This window comes from Dermacentor variabilis, chromosome 3 (genome assembly GCF_050947875.1).
Source record: "Dermacentor variabilis isolate Ectoservices chromosome 3, ASM5094787v1, whole genome shotgun sequence".
Lineage (NCBI taxonomy): Eukaryota > Metazoa > Arthropoda > Arachnida > Ixodida > Ixodidae > Dermacentor > Dermacentor variabilis.
In genome coordinates, this window is record NC_134570.1 from 233,928,952 (window position 1) to 233,952,353 (window position 23,402).

General features: G+C 46.0%; 1 protein-coding gene across 1 annotated transcript in view; it reads left to right on the plus strand.

Annotated features, from left to right (window-relative positions):
• The window catches only part of LOC142576728 (sedoheptulokinase-like), a 448,528-nt gene extending 426,353 nt beyond the window's left edge, over nucleotides 1-22,175 (plus strand). Inside the window, exon 4 of the mRNA XM_075686988.1 lies at nucleotides 19,821-22,175. Coding sequence (XP_075543103.1) covers nucleotides 19,821-20,290 — 470 coding nt within the window. The 3' untranslated portion in view covers nucleotides 20,291-22,175. The remainder of the gene's footprint in view (nucleotides 1-19,820) is intronic.
• The last annotated feature ends 1,227 nt before the right edge of the window (nucleotides 22,176-23,402 follow it).

Consider the following 23,402-nt stretch of genomic DNA (forward strand, 5'->3'; position numbering starts at 1 on the left):
TGCTGCCAGAGCGCTAAATATTATTCAGCGAAATTTGGTATTTTCACCTTTTGCCCTTAAAAATACTGCTTATATTTCATTCGTTCGCCCGATCTTGGAGTACGCGTGTTGTGTTTGGGACCCTCGCCGGAAGACCTTGTTCGACCAAATCGAGAGAACACAAAACAGAGCGGCAAGGTTCGTTCTTGGGCGATACAAGCTAGAGCTGCACTGCAATGAAAAGTGAGCTCGGATGGGAAGCGCTCTCGTCTCGCCGAAGAAAACTGCGTCTAAAATGCTATTTAGCATATATAATAACAAAACCGAAATTAATAGAGACACTTATTTTAAACCACCGCACAATGTATCTAAGAGAACAGATCATGACTTTAAAATTTGAGAATACGAAACTAGAGCGAACCTTTGTGCTAATTCATTTTTTGCCCAAACTGTAACAGAGTGGAATCCATTATCTTGTGACCAAGTGTGCTGTACGAATGAAAATGTATTTTTTTCGAAGTTGCAACCCCCCTGCTCGCTCGCCCCCGGGAAAAGGGGGGTATCTGTGAATAAAGAATAAAGAAAATAGAAAAACGGCCTTCTACTTGACCATGTACATGCTCTCGCAGCAGCAACCACATGGATGCATTCTAACATTTGCACTGCGAGGCAATAATGTCAAATGCAGACCGGTTTTTCCTGTCGGGTAAGAGACCGTTTTCGTGGGCTGACCCAAAAGAAATTGTAGTCTAACATAGCACCTTAGATATCTAGGACTGTATTTTTATAGCGCAGCTGCTATTAAGCGCACAGATGGATCTCAATGGAACTCAGACCAATTAGAGCGCCGATGAAACACTGTGTAACCACTTATAGCTTGACACAGCTGGGGTCCTATAACTTCAAACTATTTCAATTTGTTTTTATTGTAATCTTTGTCGTCAAATTTCCGTAACCGCCGATGCAAGCATCAGGCGGGGACTATTAGCGTTGTTTGAACAGGCCTATGAGACGCTCTGCTGGTTCGTTTATTTATTTATTTAAAGATGTCCTTACAGGCCTCGTATGAGGCATTGGAAGGGGGGCGTTACAGTAGGATTAAAAGAGTATATAGGGCATATAACAAAACGTAATAGACATAGAATATTAATAGTTACAGTTGTTTGCTTTCAAATCGAACATAATTGCCTCGATTGATAGGTTTTTGTTACCTAATTGGCTGACCAGAGGCTAGGAGCATTTGGAAGTGGAGAGGGTTTGGGTGGGCCAGGCTAGCGCAGTGAAAGGAGATAGCCTGATGAGGAAGGTGGGGCTAGCGTCGGCGACATGCGCGCTTTTTGCTTAACTTTCAGCGTTGGCAGAAAAAATCGCGGTGGCGTCGAACGGAAGGGCAAAAATGGAGCTAAAACGAATCCGCCGAAGAGAATTTGGCAGAGCGACGTCGTGTACGTGCTGAAAGGCCTCAACAGCGTTATACTGTCACACGAAAAAATAATTATACGCAAATAAAATCATTCTTCCCGGCAGCTCCGAGTAGTCCGTGATATATAGCGATCGGCGAGCAGCCATCTTCTATTCATTTCGCAACGGGATAGTTTCTGGATTTTTAGAAAAAAAAAGCAACATTGTTCGGCATATTAATGTCTCTTTAATGCGCACAGGTCACATTGATGCGGTAAGCTTTCGCGGTCTGTTGGATTCGCGTGACAGACAAAGGAAGTGGGCGCAGGCCCGAAAATTTTTTACCAGTTGCTGAGTGCTGATGTTGAGGGAGGCGTCGATTCAGAAAAAAATGCATTATTGTTCTTTTCTGCGGTCTAGAACATAAGTGTGCACACGTCATATCAGACGACGAATATTCGCGGTTTTCCTGACGCTGCGTTACAGACAAGCGAAGTCGGCGTAGCCCGAAGAAATTTTGACCAATCGTGGAGGATTGCAGAAATGGAATAGAAGAGCTCGGAATACCTTTACGTTATACCGCCCCTGCTTTCGGATTCTAAGCATAACGCACCTGTTTTCCTCAACAAGCACGCATTTACTTCAGCAATGACGCTCATCGGGCTTGATCCGCCCTCACCGGTGAATCCACTAGGGATTTCAGCGGTCAAGGCGCAATCAAAACTACGATCAGTGAACCGATGGACCATGCGTAATTAAATCAAGTGACGCAAATATGTATATGTGTACGTACCTTAAACAATGTGAAGTTGTAAAATTGCATGTAATCAGCATCTCTAGCACTGAAATGTCATAAGAAACATTTAATCTTTACAACCTGAGGTTTACAGTTTGCTTCAGAAAGTTATTATGGTTCGTGATTGCCCTTCTGCTTTACCATACAACAATGCTTCGCTTGGCGTAGCGGTCAACTGGAGTTGTGGCAGCCAAATTGTTTTTCACTGTTGTGATTTTGCAGCACACGTTCAGCCACAGCTGCCTCTAGGTTTATGCAAAACTCTGTGTACATCATTGCGGTCCTAGTGCTTATAAATTGGAACATTTTCGTTTTCTTCCTTTAATCTTGCGCATCGTTCAAGTTAGCGTTATGTGGTCCCGTGGTTTTCTTGGAGTTCGATGCAGCTTGCCTGCACTCACCAACTTCCTGCTGTGCAGCGAACGCTACGGGGCTCGTGCCAACCACGCAGTGTTGAGAGCCGGCTGCGTATTCCAGAGAAGAGAGCTCGCCATTGTGCGCTACTCAACTTTCCGTGGCGCTTCCGTTGAGTCGGCGCCCGTGTACGGTTGCTTGTCAGAAGTGGACAGTGGAGGAGTCGTCCTGGTCAGAGCGTTGAGCCGAAACGTTTTTTTATCAGGAATGGCCCACTGAGCGAACAAAACCAGCGCTTGTCGCCTGTCGCAGCGAAGCGGCACCTAAACTCACATTGCCGCCCGTGTGACGCCACGTAACGAGCTGCGCCTCGACGGCGCAGAGCGGGCGAATTGCACAAGCGCATCAGGTGCTGCGTGAGTGGAGAGGGCGTAGCCGCGATGCCACGTCACTCTCGCGCACGAGTGCTCCTCCACGACGCAGAGCCAACGCCTCCTAGATGGCAGGGCTGGGCACTCCGCTTTATGACTTCGATTGAAGTTTCCGCTGTAAAGCCCCGCACGACCACAGCGGCGACTTCAATATTACCGCGGCTTACTCGGAAGCATGCCCATTAGATTCTACAGCAGTCGGGAAAGGTTGTTGCTGCCTTAGCGCGCCAGTTGTTGCGTGAGGGGACAGGGCATCACCGTGGCGGTGGCATGCGGCGCTGGTACCGCAGGCAGCTGCTACTTGCTGGCTCTGGAATTAAGTAAATATGAATGCTTTTGCATTCACAACACATATGTGCTTGGGTGTCCTCGGATGTTTCGTTGTGATTTTCGTTCCGGTTAAGCGAAAACGGTTCAGTTCCAGTTGAACACCGGGGCAAAGATATCTGTTCAAACCGAATTCAGCCAGTTCAAGTTCATCGCATAATCGAATAATATTTACGCGAAAACAGCACGAGTCTATTTTGTACCAAACATTGACGCTGTTGTTAAGCTGTACAGAAATATTACGCTTGTTATTCTTCAGGCAGCGCGTAGTTAGTAGTTATAGTAACAAAATAATTATGAACATCCGACACCAATGCTGGAGTCTATGTGACGCGAAGCTTTAGTGAGAGAGAACTTATAGAAAAAATGCGGAATGTGGGTCCTTTAGCGTGCTACTCTCCTCTGCAGAGCAAAGAGGAAGAGGGAACAAGTGATGTAAGGAGTCAATTTGAGAATAGGCAGCGCAGGATGCATGTGCGTACGCGTTTTTGTTTAAAGGCCCATTCACAGCCTTGAATCTAAGTGGTCGTTAAGTAAAAATTTTGAAAGAGCTTGGATGGCTCGCTTTGTTGAGCTTATGCCCGGTCAAGCGCCCAGTATATATATATATATATATCGATATATCCATAGTCTCTTCCACCCCATCTGAAAAACCTGTGAAGCGTTCCTTCAAGGACTACTCACGCGCAAATGATGCAGCCATAATAGAACATATGGAAACATGTCTCACCGACTTTAACGACAGTAATGTGACAGCACTCTGGCACCGTTTTAAAAACATGTTTAATTTCTGTATGATAAATTTGTGCCTGATAAATACAAACTAGTCCGCAGACAAACACGGTGGATGACACGTGCTTTTATCCATATGACCTGCAAGATAAAAATGTTAAAGAAAACACGATTACAACCTGATCGAGTTAAAGAAATGAAAGAAAACCTTGCGCGTGCAGTATGCACCTCGAAGGAACACTATTTCAATATAGTACTACCAAACTTTATTGTTGAACAGCCCGAAAAGTTCTGAAATTACTTGAGCGAAAGAAAGAAGCCAGTAGCACAAATCTGCATCGATGGTTCAATCATTACCGATCACAGGGAAATTGCGAGTCACTTCAATTATTATTTTCATAGTGTATTTTCTAACTCTGGCATTAGTTCATCTAGAGACAAAACGTTTCACCCATCCGAAGCTAATTTTATTTCATACCCTGGCTTAGTTTCGATGCTAGTTAACTTAAAAACTGAAACTTCTTGCGGTTCTGACAACCTTCCCAACATTTTTTGAAACGTTATGCTGAAACTATTGCAAGGTTCCTTCTTATTATATTTCATGCTTCGTTGCTTGCTGGAAAACTACCGGATGACTGGAGGGTAGCCAGAGTTGTACCCGCACTCAAGAAGGGCGACTGTTCATTGTTAGAAAATTACCGGCCAATATCATTAACATCCTCATGTTGCAAACTAATTGAACATATTGTTGCCAATCAGATTAACGAATTTCTAGATAAACATTCAATACTGTCTAATTTTCAACATGGATTTAGAAAAGGCTATTCAACAGTTACACAGCTTGTCACCGTGATTCATTCACTCGCCTCATGCCTCGATAAAAATGGTGAAATTGACGCCGTATTTCTTGATTTTAGCAAAGCCTTTGATACAGTTCCACATGACAAATTAATACTAAAACTTAGACATCTTGATCTCCCTGAAATATTAATCGCATGGATAACAAACTACCTAACAAATCGCCGCCAGTTCGTGGAAATTAATAAGCAACAGTCTGGCTGTCTTCCAGTCAACTCGGGAGGTCCTCAAGGAAGTGTCCCAGGGCCACTGCTCTTTTTACTCTATATAGATTATATTACTACTTCAATCCATCCCAGCGTGCAAATTAGGTTGTTTGCTGACGACTGTGTGCTTTTTAGGGAAATCACTTTAACAAATGATCAAACTGATTTAAATGCTTCTCTAGCTGGCATTACTGATTGGTGCAAAACATGGGGAATGCGGCTTAACGCTGAAAAGACGGTCTTTCGTCGCTTCACTCGTCAGAAAGCTCCACTAACCTTTAGTTACACCTTAGGCTCGTTGCCCTTGCAGGAAGTAACAAAATATAAGTATTTGGGCGCCACAAATACTAACAACTTATCGCGGAATTTACACATTGATAATATCTGTTCTTCAGCCTTGCGTAAATTATATTTTTTGCGACATAAACTTAGAAATTCCCCACCTAACGTAAAGCTGCTTGCTTATTATTCATTAATTAGACCTAAACTTGAATATGCATGCGTTGTATGGGACCCGTTTACTAAACAAAATATTAAATGTCTCGAAAGGGTACAGAAAAAAGCCGTACGATTCATGTATTCTAAATTCACTCGCTATGATTCCCCCTCACAAATAATGCGTGATAATGGCATCGAAGTCCTTGAGCAGCGAAGGCAACACTTAAGAATTCGATTTCTTACCATGCTTATTAATGGAGACTTATCAATTAATCCTGCATCGTATCTGTTCAGTACAACGTCTAGGCTTACTCGACACTGTCATCCGAATTGACTAACACCTTATTTTGCACGGACGGATGTATACAAGTATTCTTTTTTTCCCCGAACTATAACAGACTGGAATAACTCGTTGTTGCCTGTTTCAATTGATTGACTCATTGTATTACTGTTGTGTCTTACCACCTTACTTGATTGAATTATGCATTGTAATATTGTTGTGTTTAACCACCCTGCTTGTACCTGTTTTAGGTCTGCAGCATGAAATAAATAAAAAATAAATTATATATATATATATATATATATTGTTACGGGAAGGAAGAAGCGTTCGTCTATTTACAAGTGGCTTTTAATGGCTGAGCCAACAAGCGTAGAGCATCGATACTGCTAAACACTTCGTCGTCTCTAAGACCACCATCAGCGTCGTCTTCTTTCCACATTACCGACTGTGACATCACTCCCGTCGGAAAAAGCACCTGATTGGTGCGGCTCATCTGTCCGAGAAAGGTAAGGTTTGAGACGGCTGACGTGGATGATGTCAGAGAGAGGTGAAGGCACCGTGGCATCCAGCGGAGACACTTCATATGTGACAGGAGTCACCTGGCGAAGGATGCGGTAAGGGCCATAGTATCGCGAGAGGAATTTCTCCGAAAGACCAACACGCAGAGTTGGATACCAGACTAGCACAGGAGCACCTGGTTCGTAATGCACGTCGTGATGGCGCTGGTCGTAACGGCACTTCTGGCGTGTCTGTGAAGCAGAAAGGCGAATGCGGGCAATCTGGCGTGCTTGGGTCGCTGTGGTTATGACATCCCGAGTGTACTCTGTCGGCGAGTCAAGCGTGGTCGAGAGGAGTGTCTCGAAAGGCAAAGTTGGCTCACGGCCGAAGAGGAGATAGAAGGGGGAATAGCCAGCTGTGTCGTGGCGCGAGGAATTGTAGGCGAATGTGACAAATGGTAGAGCAATGTCCCAGTCGCCATGATCGGAGGAAACATACATTGCTAGCATGTCAGTTAATGTGCGGTTCAGGCGTTCGGTAAGACCGTTAGTTTGAGGATGGTAAGCGGTAGTAAGTTTGTGTTTGGTAGCACATGATCGAAGTAGGTCGTCTATGACTTTGGCAAGAAAGTATCTGTCGCGATCGGTGAGAAGTTGACGACGTGCACCGTGGTGCAAGATAACGTCGTGAAGCAAGAAATCAGCGACGTCTGTAGCGCAGCTGGTCGGTAGGGCTGTAGTAATTGCATAGCGAGTTGTATAGCCCGTAGCGACGGCAATCCATCTATTTTCGTCCTTGGATATAGGGAATGGTCCGAGGACATCAAGGCCAACGCGAAAAAAAAGAGTCGGCCGGTATATCCAAAGGCTGCAGCAGTCCGGCAGGAGGCACAGCTGGTCTTTTTCGGCGTTGACACGACTCACACGCGGCAACGTAGCGCCGGACTGAGCGGTTGAGACGGGGCCAGAAACACCGTCGCCGAATTCGGTCATAGGTCCGCGTGACGCCAAGGTGTCCAGCGGTGGGTACGTCGTGCAGTTGCTGCAGTACAATCTGTTGCAGATGAGACGGAATGACGGTTAGGAGCTAGGGCCCGTCGGGGTGCATGTTGCGGCGATAAAGGATGCCATTTTGTAGTACGAACATGTGAAGGGATGGGTCAGACGGAGCAGAGAACAGGCGTTCGATAATGGGGCGTAACGACTCATCTCGCCGTTGTTCAGCGCCAATGTCTTGCAAGGCTGAGAGCGAAAGAACGCAGATCGGTGCGACATTCACTAAACCGTCCGGTACATCGACGGGATGACGAGACAGGCAGTCGGCGTCCTGATGTAGGCGACCCGACTTGTAGACCACAGCGTATGTGTATTCTTGCAGCCGTAGGGCCCAGTGACCGAGGCGTCCGGTGGAATCCTTGAGGGAGGAAAGCCAACAAAGGGCGTGGTGGTCGGTTGTAACTGTAAATGGTAGACCATATATGTAGGGTCGGAACTTGCCCACCGCCCAAATTAGGGCGAGGCACTCGCGCTCAGTAATCGAGTAATTGCGCTCGGCAGGAGAGAGGAGGCGACTGGTGTAGGCGATGACGCGCTTGTTCCCATATTGGCGTTGAGCTAAAACTGCGCCGATGCCGTAGCCACTGGCGTCAGTGCGGATTTCTGTCGGAGCGGAGGGGTCAAAATGGGCGAGAACAGGAGAGAGAGAGGAGATTCTAGAATATGGGAAGGAAAGGTTGGGGTAAAGTAGGTGTGGTAAGCAGCGTGATGAGTTGCGAGAGTGCAGACGGTTGTTCAGAGCCCCAACAAAAAGGAACGTCTTTCTTCAGGAGGTCAGTAAGGGGACGGGCAACATGGGCGAAATTGTCCACACACCTGCGGAAGTAAGCGCAAAGGCTAATAAAGCTGCGAACATCTTTGGCACAAGTTGGTACGGGGAAATTCTGCACAGCATGAACTTTAGCGGGTTCGGGGCGAATGCCTGACGAATCGACGAGGTGTCCGAGCATGGTTATTTGTCGGTGACCGAAGTGGCACTTGGATGAGTTGAGCTGCAAGCCAGCGGTGTGAAAAACAGAAAGAACAGATGAAAGTCTTTCAAGATGAGTCGCAAAAGTTGAAGAGAATATAATGACGTCATCCAAGTAGCACAAACAGATTGAACTTTTCAAACCACGCAAGAGCATGTCCATCATCCGTTCAAAGGTCACCGGGGCATTGCACAAGCCAAATGGCATTACTCGGAACTGATATAGGCCGTCTGGTGTGACGAATGCGGTCTTTTCACGGTCCATTTCGTCCACGGCAATTTGCCAATATCCAGAGCGGTCTATAGATGAAGAATAAGTGGCAGCATGGAGACAATCCAGAGCATCGTCAATGCGGGGAAGTGGATATACATCTTTCTTGGTGATCGTGTTTAGATGACGATAGTCAACGCAGAATCGCCAGCTGTTATCTTTCTTTTTTACGAGAACAACAGGGGACGCCCACGGGCTGGAAGAGTGTTCAATAATCCCTTTGGCAAGCATCTTGTCAACCTCGCTCTGGATAACTTGTCGCTCAGAGGGCGACACCCGGTATGGGCGTCTGCGAACAGATGCTGCATCGCCGGTATTTATCCGATGCGTCACGACCGTAGTTTGATGCAAAGGGCGATCGTTCAGATCGAAAATGTTGGAGTAGGACTCGAGGAGGCCACGGAGCTGTGCGGCTTCTTGGGTTGAGAGGTCCGGTGCAATCATCTTTGTAACGTCGTCGGTCGGGACTGATGCAGCAGGCGCAGAATGAGCAGTGGTCGAAGACGGCGCAACAGATAGAGCAGAAATGTGACACTCGTGCGTTGGTGACAACGTGGCAAGAGACATGCCTCGAGAAACTACTTGTGGGCACTGTCCGAAATTTAGGATGGGAAGACATGTCTGATTGTCCGCAACAGAAACGATGGTGTGTGGGAAGGAGACATTGTGAGAAAGCAGGACTGACGTCGCGGGAGTAAGGACTTAGTCTCCGTCAGGTACAGGTGGGCTGGCTAAAACAGGGATGAAGGTTGCTGCAAGAGATGGCAGGTGTATAAAATCCACGGAACAAAGTTTAGCTGGAGCTTGAGCAGGAAGGTCAATGGGAACAGGTAGGGGTAGGTCAAGTTGTACAACACCGGCGGAACAGTCAATCAGAGCAGAATGGGCGGACAAAAAGTCGAGTCCGAGGATCACATTATGAGGGCAACGTTCAAGCACACTAAACAAAGCGGACGTGTAGCGACCGGCGACACTGACACGAGCAGTACACATTCCAAGCACAGCCGGAGTTCCACCATCGGCGACCTGGAGCAGTCGAGTCGGAGCAGGGGTAAGTACTTTCTTCAAGCGCGTTCGAAGCTCCGCACTCATGATGGAAATTTGGGCTCCAGTGTCGATGAGTGCTGTAACGGGCAAACCATCCACGTCCACGTCCAGAAGGTTCCGATTAGTAGGCAGGGTCAGCAGAGGAATTTCAGGCCGGTGTTCTAGAGCCGCGTCACCTCCAGGAGCTGCCCCAGTTAGTTTCCCGTCGGAGAGCGGCGATGGTAAGCTGGGGATGGAGAGCGACGCAGCTGGGGCGAACGGGAGCGGCGACTATGTGGTGATGGCGATCGGCTGGTCGCGGTGGCTCGAGCGTTGTCAGGTGCGTCTTCAACCTCGGTGGAGAGTGATGGCGGGCGAGGATTCAGTGGGGAGCGGCGGTAGGCGGGAAAGCTTGGTCGAGAGTGGGCTGGCCAGGAACTTCGACAGTGGCGAGAGATGTCGCCCACACGTCCACAGTAAAAGCAGATGGGTCTATCGCCATGGGTGCGCCATTCGGCCGGGTTGCGATAGCTCGGATATAGACCGTATTGGCTCCGGTGAACAGGGGCAGAGGCAGCAGACGAAGCAAAGTCAGGACGGCTGGCGGAGCAGATGGATGGAAGACCTACATTGGCAAGTTCTTGGCGAATGACCGACTGAATGAGGGACACAAGCGGCCGGGAATCGTCAAAGCACTGCGTCACTGGCGTGGAAGGAGACGCTGCTTCGATTTCTCGCCGAACGATACTACGACGTTCTCGCAGGAGGTGGACTCACGCGGTGGACAAATGTCTTCGCACGTCGACGAAGCTGCGGTATTAGGTAAACGAGTAAACTGTCGAACTATGCGGCTACTCTCCGCGTCTTCAAAGCGGCGACATTCGTGAATTATCTAATTGACCGTTGTGATGTTCTTATAAACAAGCAGGTTAAACGCGTCGTCCGCGATGCCCTTTAAGACGTGGCGGACCTTCTCTACCTCTGCCATATTGTTATCTACTTCGCGGCAAAGAGCGAGGACGTCCTGGATATACGCCACGTAAGATTCAGTGGACGTCTGTACGCGGGTCCCAAGGTCCTTCTTCGCAGCACGTTGGTGGCCGACGGGTTTGCCGAACAAATCTCTAAGCTTCTGTTTACACTGGTCCCAACTCGTAATCTCTTCTTCATGTGTTTCGAACCAGACCCGTGCTGTTTTCTTGAGGTAGAATATTATATTAGCCAGCATAAGCGTGTTATCCCACCTGTTGTGTGCGCTGACCCGTTCATAATTCTGTAACCAGTCGTCGACGTCAACGTTGTCAATCCCGGAAAACATGCCAGGGTCGCGAGGCTGGGCCAGGATGACCGTCGGTGGCGACGCCGGGGCCGCGGTTGAACTCTCTCCTTCGGATAACATGGCGGCCAGGTTACGTCCGCTGCGGAGCTCCGTCTTGCTCATGTGATTACCCCGCACGTCCACCAATGATGCTACGGGAAGGAAGAAGCGTTCGTCTATTTACAAGTGGCTTTTAATGGCTGAGCCAACAAGCGTAGAGCATCGATATGGTATGGTATGGTATTCCTTATGCATCGATACTGCTAAACACTTCTTCGTCGTCTCTAAGACCACCATCAGCGTCGTCTTCTTTCCACATTACCGACTGTGACAATATATATATATATATATATATATATATATATATATATATATATATATATATATATATATATATATATATATATAATCTTCTTTAACGGCCTTTTAATCGGTGCTAACGAAGAGGTCGACGCCACGCCTGCCGTTCAGAGTCATGCCGGCAACAAGCAATAAGTGCGTGCTCCATTTTCTCAGTAACTTTGCACGCGTCACAATCTGGCAAGTCAACAGATCGCATGCGATGCGAATATTCTCGCGTAAAGTCTCCCGACTGTTCTCGCGCAGGATTGACGCATGGTCACGTTGCATGCTACACGGCGTCCGAAATGTCATATGGGGATCGAACATACAACTTTGTTGCGATGTTTTCTTGTGCCCATTGCCCTGCGGTGGCTATCCGCACAGCTTCTGTGAGAAAATAGGTGCAGTCCGGCCTTGAGAATGTCAATGTGACAAGCATGCTGTCCCATAGCGACATTTTGACTGTTGTGACAGCAAGATCATGCCAGTATATAATGTGGTGTGCTTTTTTTCAACTACAGTGTAGTGTTCGCAATGACTGAAGGAAGAAAGTAGTGATATGTTTGCCCCATGATACATTCAGTTGTGATAGCTATAGTGAAGCGGTTGTCGCAAATGCGACGCGTGCACATAGCTGCCAATTACGATTTTATCTTAACTTGCTCCGATTTAAGTGCTTATTTAAGGTAGACATGATTGTTTAGAGCTTGCTTAAGATAATGCGCTAGTGGTTTTACAATTTTTTATTTGCGCGCAGCTTAGAGCAGATCTATGCCCCCCGACGCGATACGTCGAAAACCGTAATTATGGTGCTGATACCTCTAAAATCACGAGAAAATGGTGTAGAATTAAAATGTCGTAGCATACACTCTAAAAACAAAGAGAGTTCCGGGCACTCTCTTTGAGGGTCTATCTACTTGTCCCATATTTCACTGTCTTTTCAAGAGTAGATCGACCCTTTTTGAGAGAGAGTAGAATAACTCCTCCTGGCAGAGTTTTATTACTCCACCGCAAGCGAGTGCTAGTACTGTTCCGCAGAGTGCTAATACTCTCCCCACAAGGGTAGTAGTACTCCTCCAGACCGAGTGCTTCTATTCCTCGAAACCGCGTACTTCTACTCCTTCAAGCCGAGTATTTCTACTCCCCCCAAACAGGGGTGCTTGTATTCCGGAAGAGGGTGCTAGTACTCTTCCCAATAGTGTGAAAGAACGATGTAGAGCCATGGTCACACAAGAAGGGATTCGCAATACTTACATGTGGAGAATATTTTATTCCTTCATAAGCGTCTCCTGAGCCTATGCTTGGTGAACTGGATGCAATCTGTAGTGGCCGAGTTACTCAAATGAAACATTTTCTCTCTTAAAAGGTCAAAATCTTTATTGATCAGTCACAAGACAAACTGAATAATAACTTGAGAAACACATAAAATGAGATTACAATGATGCCCATGAACTTTACAACACATATTGTATGTAAGTGTAAACAAGTATAAGTATAAGTATAAATATCAACATAAGTATATTCTCTAAGGTTTCATCAGTTTTACAGTGTATAAATATCCTTTATTTTTTAATCGGCTCCACCTTCTCAAAAATATACAATGTTAAAGTTAAACATAGAACAAACGTGTGCAAACTTACAAAGTGTTGACACTACGATCGAAGAGAAATATGCGCGACATAACTGTCCAGCAAACACATTTCTGGCACAAAATGAATGCACTTATATGGCAGAGGTTACCAGATGAGCTGCTAAGCATGGGGCTGGTAACGCAGATAAATTGTTCAAGAAACTTTTTTTTTGTGTGCCATATCCTATGTCAGCAGCTCATTTGATAATGTCCTGTACAGCGTATGGGAGTTCCTGACTGAGAGTACAATGCATTTAGAAATGTGTTGTATATTCTCATGTGAGGCCGCAGGTCTAGCTAGCTTTGCTTATATTTCACATAAAGTTATTCATGTATGGGCTGCACCCCATTGTTTCTAAGAGTGTCTTGTCCTCGTTCTGCAGCAATATTCTGCCCGGTCTCAAGGCGGTACAAGGCGTATCACATTACCTATTCGGTTGGCCTCATCGCGAAAGTAGTTTCCTGGTGCTGTCAGGATTGTTCCGTTATTTTCTCATAAATAAATGAAATTTAGATTATTATCTAGTGTGTAGCAAATGAGTATAGAACTGCAAGGAGCATTGGCATTAAAATCTTGCGCATCAAATTTCTTGTCATATATGGTATCTTTTCATTCCCATTACGGTAAGAATGCTGTCTTTCTGAGGTGCAGCTTGCATAATTACATGGTCAATTATTGTTACAAGTTGAAAATGCAATCTAACTAAAGCATACCATAGCTTCAGAAGTGAACCAAAATGAGATATGATGAATATGTTGACTCAAAGGCGACATGAGCATAAGTACAGGCAGGGAACTGCACGAAAAAGACAAATAAAGAAGCAAATCATCAATTGGGAAAGGCACCATCGTGTTTCACATATCACTTCTATGCACGTGGATTTTGAATGCTGCAATGCATACTTGCACAATGGACCAACTACCTGAAACCAAAGCTTTTTTCCTACTGAAGTGGCTAAAATGCGCTGAAGAAAAATTATCGCGCTTCGCAAAATCTTATCTTTGTCTCAAAACAAGTACATATGTGTTAGGAAGATTAATATATTGCCTCACTGTGCACTCTATCTTAAGTCCGGAAATTTGGCATTGGTAAGAATGCTTTAATTTAATTTTGCCTTATAGAAGTTATGTCTGCAGAAGCCATCAAACTAAGACACTTTTGCTTGATTAACACAATATGTTCACATCCGCCAATTGATGAACAAGTGTTCCACTCAGATGTTCTTAGTTCTTTGCATTGAACACATTTCTGCCTCCACTGCATACTTGGTAGGCAAGTAGATTGAGTCACCCTAATCTAAATATCAGATACCTTCCAGAAGCTGTCATATGACTATTTCACAGCAGAAACTGCAGTTTTATATTTTAGAAATAATTTTCAATTACAAGTGATCCTGTGGCTTCTAAATAAGATGTAAGGTGCGCACCACAGGGTACACAGTTAAAGGCCTTAGTTGCTCCTTGCTTTCACTTCGGGAGGCACGAGTGGTTTTAGTAAACTGGTTTCGTGGAACTGAGGTTAAACAGCGCGAAAAAGACAAGGACACAAGGAAACAAATACCAAAGACAAGCGCTTACTGCCGACTGGATGTTTATTTGAAATTCACCGGGCATTTATGCGCATGCGCACACCAGTCGCAAAAACACCTGAAAATCAGCAACATTATGATCTTTCTTCCAAAAATGCTATTTCTTTTCCCGACAAGGCAAGAGAAGGCGTGCTTACACATTTATCGCCCTCCTTTCTAATGTGATAAGCCTCTACTATTTCCCTTTCCCTCTTACCTTTTCCTATGAATTTTGTCTTTTCAAATATGAGGGCGCAGTGACACTTGTTACAGTGTCCGGCTAAATGACTCCCATAGCCATTCTTTAGGTTAATACCCCCCATATTTGAAAAAAACAAAATTCATAGAGAAAGTAAAATGTAAGAGGGAAAGGGAAATAGTAGAGGCTTATCACATTAGAAAGGAAGGAGATGTGTAAGCACTCCCTCTTTTGCCTTGTCGGGAAAAGAAATAGCATTTTTGGAAGAAAGATCATAATGTTGCTGATTTGCTGATGTTCTTGCGACTGGTGTGCGCATGCTTATGCTCAAGAAAGGTATAAATGTCCAGTGAATTTCAAATAAACTTCCCGTTGGCAGTCAGCGCTTGTCTGTGGTATTTGTTTCCTTGTGTCCTTGTCTTTTTCGCGCTGTTTTAACTTCAGTTCTAAGTATGAACCAACTAGCCCTCATCAAGATCTTACTAATGGTTTCGTGAGCATGCAAGTAAATGATGGCGACTTCTTAAACGTGGGATACTCTGCCCGCAATGCTTTCCCTTTCTGGAACCTAAGAGGAAGCCATACTTATAAAATTAGGTGTAAAAAATTCATAAAAGGGCAGACATGAAAATATGTCTACTTCATGTCAGGATTTAAAATACAGAATGACAGTGGTTTGTATTTGCACCCTTGCATTCACGTGCTGTTAAATTATGTAAGCACCTAACCAAGCATGAGCTGTTACTTTTTATAGTGAACACCGGCACCCTGCTCATTGCAAGTATGTATTATGTCACCAAGCAAATATGCAATTTCATTGTATCACTATTTTTAATCACATGCATATATCTTTGAGAGGCAAGACAAAAAGCAGTCATTTCTCACAAAACTAATCAGCTTTTTTAAAACACATCTCTAAGTTTTCAATGACAGTTGCTCCTATGTGTTTGCTACCAGAGAGCATACTTGATCTTGAATTTCTCATCAGAGACATTACATAAGTATACCATGTTAAGATGACTGCCAGGAGCATGTGAGAATTTCGATCTTGGTGTGACATACTGTATTTTGAAAGCTTTGTTGACATTTAGTCAAATGGTACAACCAATATACCCACATTCTAGTTTTCTCGTCCAAATTGCCTGGCAATGCATTTTGATTGTTTGGCGTTCGCTCCTCTGCTCTACGTGGAGTCGCGCTGGGCTGGCTCTGGCATCCTTGTGTCCTTGCAGCTGCCTTCTTGCGTTATATGAAGCGGGTGTCTGAAAAATATCGCGCGCAAAAGTCAAAACGAGGACATGGTGTAAAACAACACCAAGACAGTTAACTAATAAGGTCACAGCACTAAACGAAAATCTTAGCTCTTAGTATTCCTACTGAAATGCATGCGAAACATCTAAATGACTGCAACAGTCAACTGCTAAACTAACTTTAATTTTTATATTTAAAGCAAAAAAGGGATGATCAACAGATCATCCTCGTTCAGCACCAATGTTACAATAGTCCTACTAATAAATAGAGTATTGTTCATTGTCAGATGTCATAAGTGTGTCATTAGTCTGGTGTGTCGCAAACACCACTTGTGACACATCCTGATCACGTGCCCAGTGTGCCCCCCCCACCCGTACCATTTTTGGTTGTGCCGCTGCTCAAGCCATATTTGAGGATATCTGCAAATATGATGCTCAGTAGCGATGAAAATATAGTGCTCCAGGTCTATGGATATGACTGGATATGCCTATAAGAATAGGCAACAAAGCTTGTTATGGAAAGCTTACCCACATTTCAATACTAACAAGAAACAGTTCACTGCGGCCTGCATCTAAGCTTACTAAAAGGCACGAACTTATTTTCTTTTATGCGTTGCGCAATGGAGTTCATTTCTGACAGACTCGACTACAGCTGCAGTTTGAAATCTAGCATTTTAGATTCTTGAAGGTAAAAGTTGCAGTTAAACCACAGTTATTAGTTTATTAGACCAACTCTTGGTCGAAACGAAATTAAAGCAACGTTTTATTTTGATACTTTATTTCTCCACTAAAAATATTAAAAGAATTAACACATTTTGATCTTCCATGCCGTAGCAAAATGCACACGTTACGCTTGTAACCCCAGAGGAAGGGTGATTTAGCTGTTCATATGACATAACTCTGAAGCGCCAACTCATATTAGCAAATGCAGAGGCATGTCCAAATCAGTTAGCGTATGCAAAACACCCCGCAATTGTAATTCCACACAGCAGCCGTTATATTCGATGCCGATGCATAACTCGCTGCTTGACAATTCACAGCGTTCGTACACATAAGCAACCTTTCAGATTCGCACCGTGCTCGAAAACCGCAACACAAGACATAAAATCAGGCATATAATCACACCATTTTAATACATTAGCAAAAACAGTTCAGTCTTAGGGCTAAACCCCATGAGAGCGATATTGTACGCGACATTGACGAGCGACAAAACGGGTCGTCGCTTGAACAGATCGCTCGGTTCGGGAAATCTAGAATTCGTCGTTCATCTCCCGGAAGTGCTATGAGCGACTAGCCAATAGCGCGAAGCCGGAACTGGATGTACATCACTCAGATACTACCGATTGCCGCACGGAACGAGCAAACGATTGAATTTTTATACGTGCCTACTGCAGGACATTCAGAAATATTTTATGCTGCTGTTTTACAGTAAAATACACGCACTTAAATTACTAAAGCATGCGTCACGCTAGTTGCGACGCGTATTTGAAGCCCTCATACCGGCAACACCGGGAAGACATCGCCCAAAATCGTCGCCCGCACGGAGTACGACTTGTAGGCGATGAGCGAACGCGACAGCCTTCTCCATCGCATAGCTTGTCGCCGTCGTACGCAAGGTCGCTTATATGGGGTTTATACTTTATTCAGCATAAAACATGAATTCCTCATGCGTTTTCAGTAAGTTCAAAATAACGCGCCCAACTGACCTGTTCTAGCATGCAGCTGCGGCAAAATTTCTAACTAGCACTGGCGCTGCACGTAACTTAGTGGTTCAGATTACCCATGGGCAAAAGACACGGTCAATCGCGCCGCTTATTTATCACGAAAGAATGTCGCCAGCAAAATGACGCCTTCTGTTATGTGACTCCTTATTTCAACAACGTTCCGTACACAGTAGACTGCCAAAGTGAATAAATTCAGACACACAAAACGCATGCTAAGCACGCTTCGCATAGTCGCAATCATGGGCTCGTGAACAAACCATTTTAAGCGTTCTCTCGCCTCAGGCCTGATTCAACATATCATGGTTCAGGCACCGTTTGCGATTTTCAAAGCTCTTATGAGTAACAGCAAAAGATCAAATCACATATAGTTATCGCGACGACTGGCTTTTTCGATTGACATTGACATTGACAGGGTGCTTGCCTAGTCCATTGTCAATCGCGTCGGCTAAGCGCCGCGACGACTGCCTGGCGATAGCAAGTCCCATACGCAGAATGTGCACCTAAGTTAGAATTCACTTATGCGGAGGATTGTTGTTATATCCAACGAATGACGACGAACGACTGTCGTGTTTTCGCGACTACGCGAGATGGCTGATGCACGATCTTCCTTGGATGGCCTTCGTTGCAGCTCGCTGGACGGATCACCTATCTCCAGTGCTGTGCTGTACCGCGATGTTGTGCGCGCGCGCGGTGGGGCAACTCCGAGTGAAAAAGTAGAGCGCTGGCTCCGCGTTCCCTTGAACTGTCGCTGCCTTTTCGCTTAGGCGCAAAACAGTGTGTTCTTTGCTCAGCGTGCGTGAGTGAAACATCGCCATGTTCGGTGCCAGACTCCTACAGTTGAAGCAGAAGCTTGCGCTACGTTTTGTTCTCTATTGCCCCAAGAGTAGAACGGGCATTCTACTCTCTTTCAGAAGGACAGAGTGAAAAGCACATTTCACTCTCTCCTTGCTGACAGAGTGTACAATGCATTTCACTCCACTCGACATTTTGCGAGAGTAAAACAACGCTTTGAAGAGTAAATAGGTCCTTTCACTCCTGCGGTACCCTCCCTAGTTTTTAGAGTGTAGTTGAGTTGGAAGCGCAGGCAATGTAAGGATGAAAAGCTATAGAAAAGATGGCAAACGAGAACCGAAAGCCGCTATTCTTTATTTTCAGTTTCACCCCGGAGTGCAGAAAAGAAAAGAGAGTAATGTCGCTACGTTCCGATTGGTCGGAAAATAACGTTCTTTTTTCTGGTTTTCAATTCTGTTCCGGTTCGATGTCCTGATTCTACTTCTCATTTATGGTTGGCTGGCACGACCCATAGCTTTAGCTGCACCAGCCGAAATTGATGAGATAAAATATTCGTTAAAAATTAAATTATGCGGTTTAACGTGCCAAAACCACTTTCTGATTATGAGTCACGCCGTAGTGGAGGACTCCGGAAATTTTGACCACCTGGGGTTCTTTGATGTGCAACTAAATCTAAGTACACCGGTGTTTTCGCATTTCGCCCCCACCGCAATGCAGCCGCCGTGGCCGGGATAAAAAGTATTCGTTAACAACTGGAAAACAGCATGTGGCGATTTGTGCTATAGCTATTAGCTATAGCACACGTCTGACCTTTATTAACGACTCCACTGTTGACAGGCACCATGAGCATGCACATTGCTCGGGGAGATCGCACTGTCGCGTGTGTTAATTCGTTAATTATCAATTTATTATCAGCTATACTCGTTGCGGCATGAAAGTCATAACGATATGAAGTAACGGCAGTATAGAAAAGCGCTCTTTCCTGTCCTGCCTTTTTGTTTTACAGCGAAGCTGGTAAGGGTTAGTTTCCGGATCTTTTCCGTGTGTAGACACAAAACTCCTCAAACGTGGGCCGATCCCGGAGATAGGGCAATGGCGGGCCGGCCTGCGGCGGAGGTGAAGCAGGCGTTAAGCACTCCCCATATGTGGGCCGATACCGAAGATAGTGCAATGCCGGGCCGACCCGCGGCGGAGGTGCAGTTCGCCATTAAGGGGTACACAGCTTCGCTGGTCTTCCTTCTTCAACGAGTGGAAGGATTTTTTTTCAAATATTTTCGCGTCTTTTGCAACGTAATATTATTATTGTCTGGAAACTGGGGCAGTAACCTAGGTACCATCTTTCACTCTAGCCCGATACTACCTAACTATCACTCAGGTACGGGAATTCCCGAGAGCGCCATCTGGGAACGGCTTCTCGCGGCTGGAGCGGACGAACGGAGCGCCACCTCAGCTAACGCCCAGTCCGCCGACGCGACGACCCCACCCCCACCGGGCCTGGTAGTGACACCGACGGTGTTCGGCGAGCGCCACATGCCGGCCGCCCGCGGGTCCGTGTCCGGAATCGGGCCACAGTCGGCGCTCAGCCTGGGCGCGGTGCTGCGGGCCCTCTGTCAGGGCCTCGCGCGCAACCTGCACGCCATGATGCCCCGCGAGATGCTGGAACGAGCGGGCGTCCGCCGAATCGTTGGCACGGGCAAAGCCTTGACACGCAACGCGTGCCTGAAGCAAGCCGTCCACGACGTTTACGGCATTCCCCTCGAGCTGGGCGGCAAGGGCGACGCGGCGCTGGGCGCTGCGCTGGCGGTGCTCGCCCATGCAGAGCGCGGCCGCGCTACTGGTACCTAATCGAGGTCGAATCCTCCCCGTAAAGCGCAGTTAAGACGCCCCGAACTGGTCACCGCTGTGCCGAATACGTCCTCTTTGCCTGTCGTAATGCTTGTCATTTCGCAGTGTACCTTCGAAATTAGCTACTGTGGCCTTCTGCGCAGTATCAGAAGCGTTACTTTCCTGCAGAGCTCATAATGCCAGTGAGGGCTTGTCGGTAGTTTTCGTTGTGACTTCTATAATACTTATCTAAATATTACAAGGAAGTTTAGTAGGCCGGCAATCTTATTGGTGGAAAGTGGGTAGCGCTGGCGCGGTTTAAGTGTGCGTTGCGTCTAAAATTCTGCAAACGTCTGTGAGCAACGCCATATCCCTGCTGCGATCAATACTGCTCTTTATATACATGAATTGGGGCTTTTTCTCATAGCGCTGCGGATTGATATCATTGTTAAAGTTTGGTTTCTGGCGTGCTTTAGGATAGCACATATACCTTGTTTGTGATCTATCTGATTCTATGGAAGTAGTGTGCATGCAGGATACCCTAAGCTGCGCTGGGAGATATTTTTCTAGTGAATAAATTGCCAAATTCTCTTGTCACTGAACAGTGGAAGTGTTCCAGCATCGCCGTCAATTACATCGAATTTGTCTATTGGCGTTGTGAAAACATCCATCTTGTTTAAAAATATGATGAATTGATGAAATAGCACAACTTTTGTGATTTGCCAGTTTGTCAATTGTGTACTTGAGGGTGGTGGTGGAGAACTGTAGCATGAGTGCATTGACAATAGGTTACGGCTCCTCAGGGTGACAAAGGAATGAAATGAGTGCTTGGAGCTACAAAACATGTTTTCGATGTGTACGTTCATATTGGCATTGCAAGCTTGCTTTGTAACTGTCATGTTGCCTTTCTTTGACTAGAGTATATGCGAAACCCTAGCTGCTTGACTCACATTTTGCCCCAACTTGGTTATGTTGTTTTTGAGAGAAAAGTTATACTCTTCATATTGTTTTCTCGACCATTCTAGAGAAACGCGCACTTACCAACTTGCGAATTATAGGAACAAATGTTTTGAAACGCCATGTTACCTCTATGAGATAATGCTGCTGGGAGTGAATGATGGGACAAGCAAGGCTACTGAATGCGAAGTTACTGTGAGGCAAAAGTAGGAGTGATATGTTGAACGTACATGTATATTTATAAATATGTAGTGCATGAAACGTGTAAAAAGCGCAAATAGGAACAGAAGTTGTTTCTGGGGAGCATAGTACGTGCCGCAGTTGCTATAAAATTGGTGCTCAAGCATAATGTAAAGCGCGTGCGCCAAGTGTGTTGTATAATGATAGTTTGAGCAAGTTCTGGTACTAAATTGATTACCGATAGGCACTGATACCTGTGTACTATTGCAGGATTGTTGTTTGATAGTCTCATTACGTTTTTCAAAGTTATAAAAATGAATAAATCTTGTAGAATATGCTGCCAGTCTGAAGCACCGCTGATTTTCGACTTTGTTGGCGCTGTGAAAAGGAAAGCACTGCAACGCACAAAGTACGTAACGTGCACTTGAGGTAGAGAAATGACACTGCGGTTTGCCACTTCCAACTCCTTCTTTCCCCCTGATGATAACAACCTGCAGACTACACGATAGAAGTGTTAAGCGTGTACCTCTTGGCTAAGCATTCCTCTTGACATGCCTAAAACCAAAAGTATTTCACTCAGGTATAGCGGTGTTTTGCGCAGCGCATGAATAGATTAGAGCACGACGCTCTTTCTCTCCTGTTCTCCTAAACCCATTCATGCGCTGCGCAAAACACCGCTATGAACTCGTTCCAACTCGCCCAAGCTTCCACCTTTGTTCACCAAGGTTTATTTTATTCATGAATAAAGAAGGGGTTTTGTTGAGCCAGACCATGTGTTTTGTAATAAGGCAAACGATTTCTCATTTTGTATTTTTGTCCTTTCCATCCGCCGCGCTGGCACAGCGGTTAGGTGCTCCGCTGCTGAGCGCGAGGTCGCGGGTGCGATTCCCGGCCACGGCGACAGCATTGCCATCGAGGCGAAACGCAAAAACGCTCGCTTACTTAGATTTCGGTGCACGGCAAAGAACTCCAGGTGATCAAAATTGACGTGTGCGCATTTTGTTATTGCGGGGTGCCTCAAAACCCTTGCGTAAAGGCCCAACCACACGCAGCACGGGATACGCGTCCGCGTCGGCGAGCGCGGCTGACGAAGGGAAGGGCGACCAGCTACACGATACGCGCACACGTGCGCGTCTCACTGCGCGCAGCACAGGGCTGACAGACCAGCTTCGGCGGAAACGTTTGTGTTTGGGTTTGAGAAAAGTTTATCCTCAATTTCATTATGACTAACCTTTGTATTTAATTTATCGATGTTAGAGCTACTACATTGTTTTTAAGTTGAGAAATGTACGCCGTTTTATCTACACATCGTACGGTAAGCAAAGCTACATCAATGATCAACATCACCACTGCCGATCCGCACGCGCGATAGCGCATGAAAGCGTCTGCTCGCCCGCGAATCCGCGACTTCAGTTGACAATCTGCGCGCGACCCCGCACGACGTTGTTGTCGAGATCCGCCTGCTTCGCCAGATTCAGGGTTCTCTACCCGCGATGTACGAGATGAGACTGAAGCTTTTGCTTCTTGCACGGAAGCTTTTGCTGCTGCTGCTTTTGCAAAGGTGGCTGGAGCGCAGAAAGCGTCTGCAGCGACGTTGGTGGGTCCGGCCCGTATTTCAACGGCGTAAAGAAGAAGGACTTTACTACACGGCTGTGAGTAACCGCTTTCCTTTCGATTATCTACAGTGGTAGAACAAGGAGCCAACGTTAGGACATGGGGTCTTGTCTTCCTCAGGACAGCAGTTACTTTCCTTACCAGTGTTATTTTTTAATGAGTGCATAGGAAACACAAGTGAAAAGGTTAAAGTAGTTATGCGGGGATCGCATACAGCGCGCGAACGCCACTATTTCGAGAACGGCACCGCGTCGTCGGTACAATGTTCGTCCAGGTTGACAGCGCAGATGGAAGCGATAACGTAACGTACGCGAACAGAGGGAACGAGAAGAGCATGGCGTATTTCGGAAAGCGCGAAAACATGGGTGAAGGTCGGGCTGAT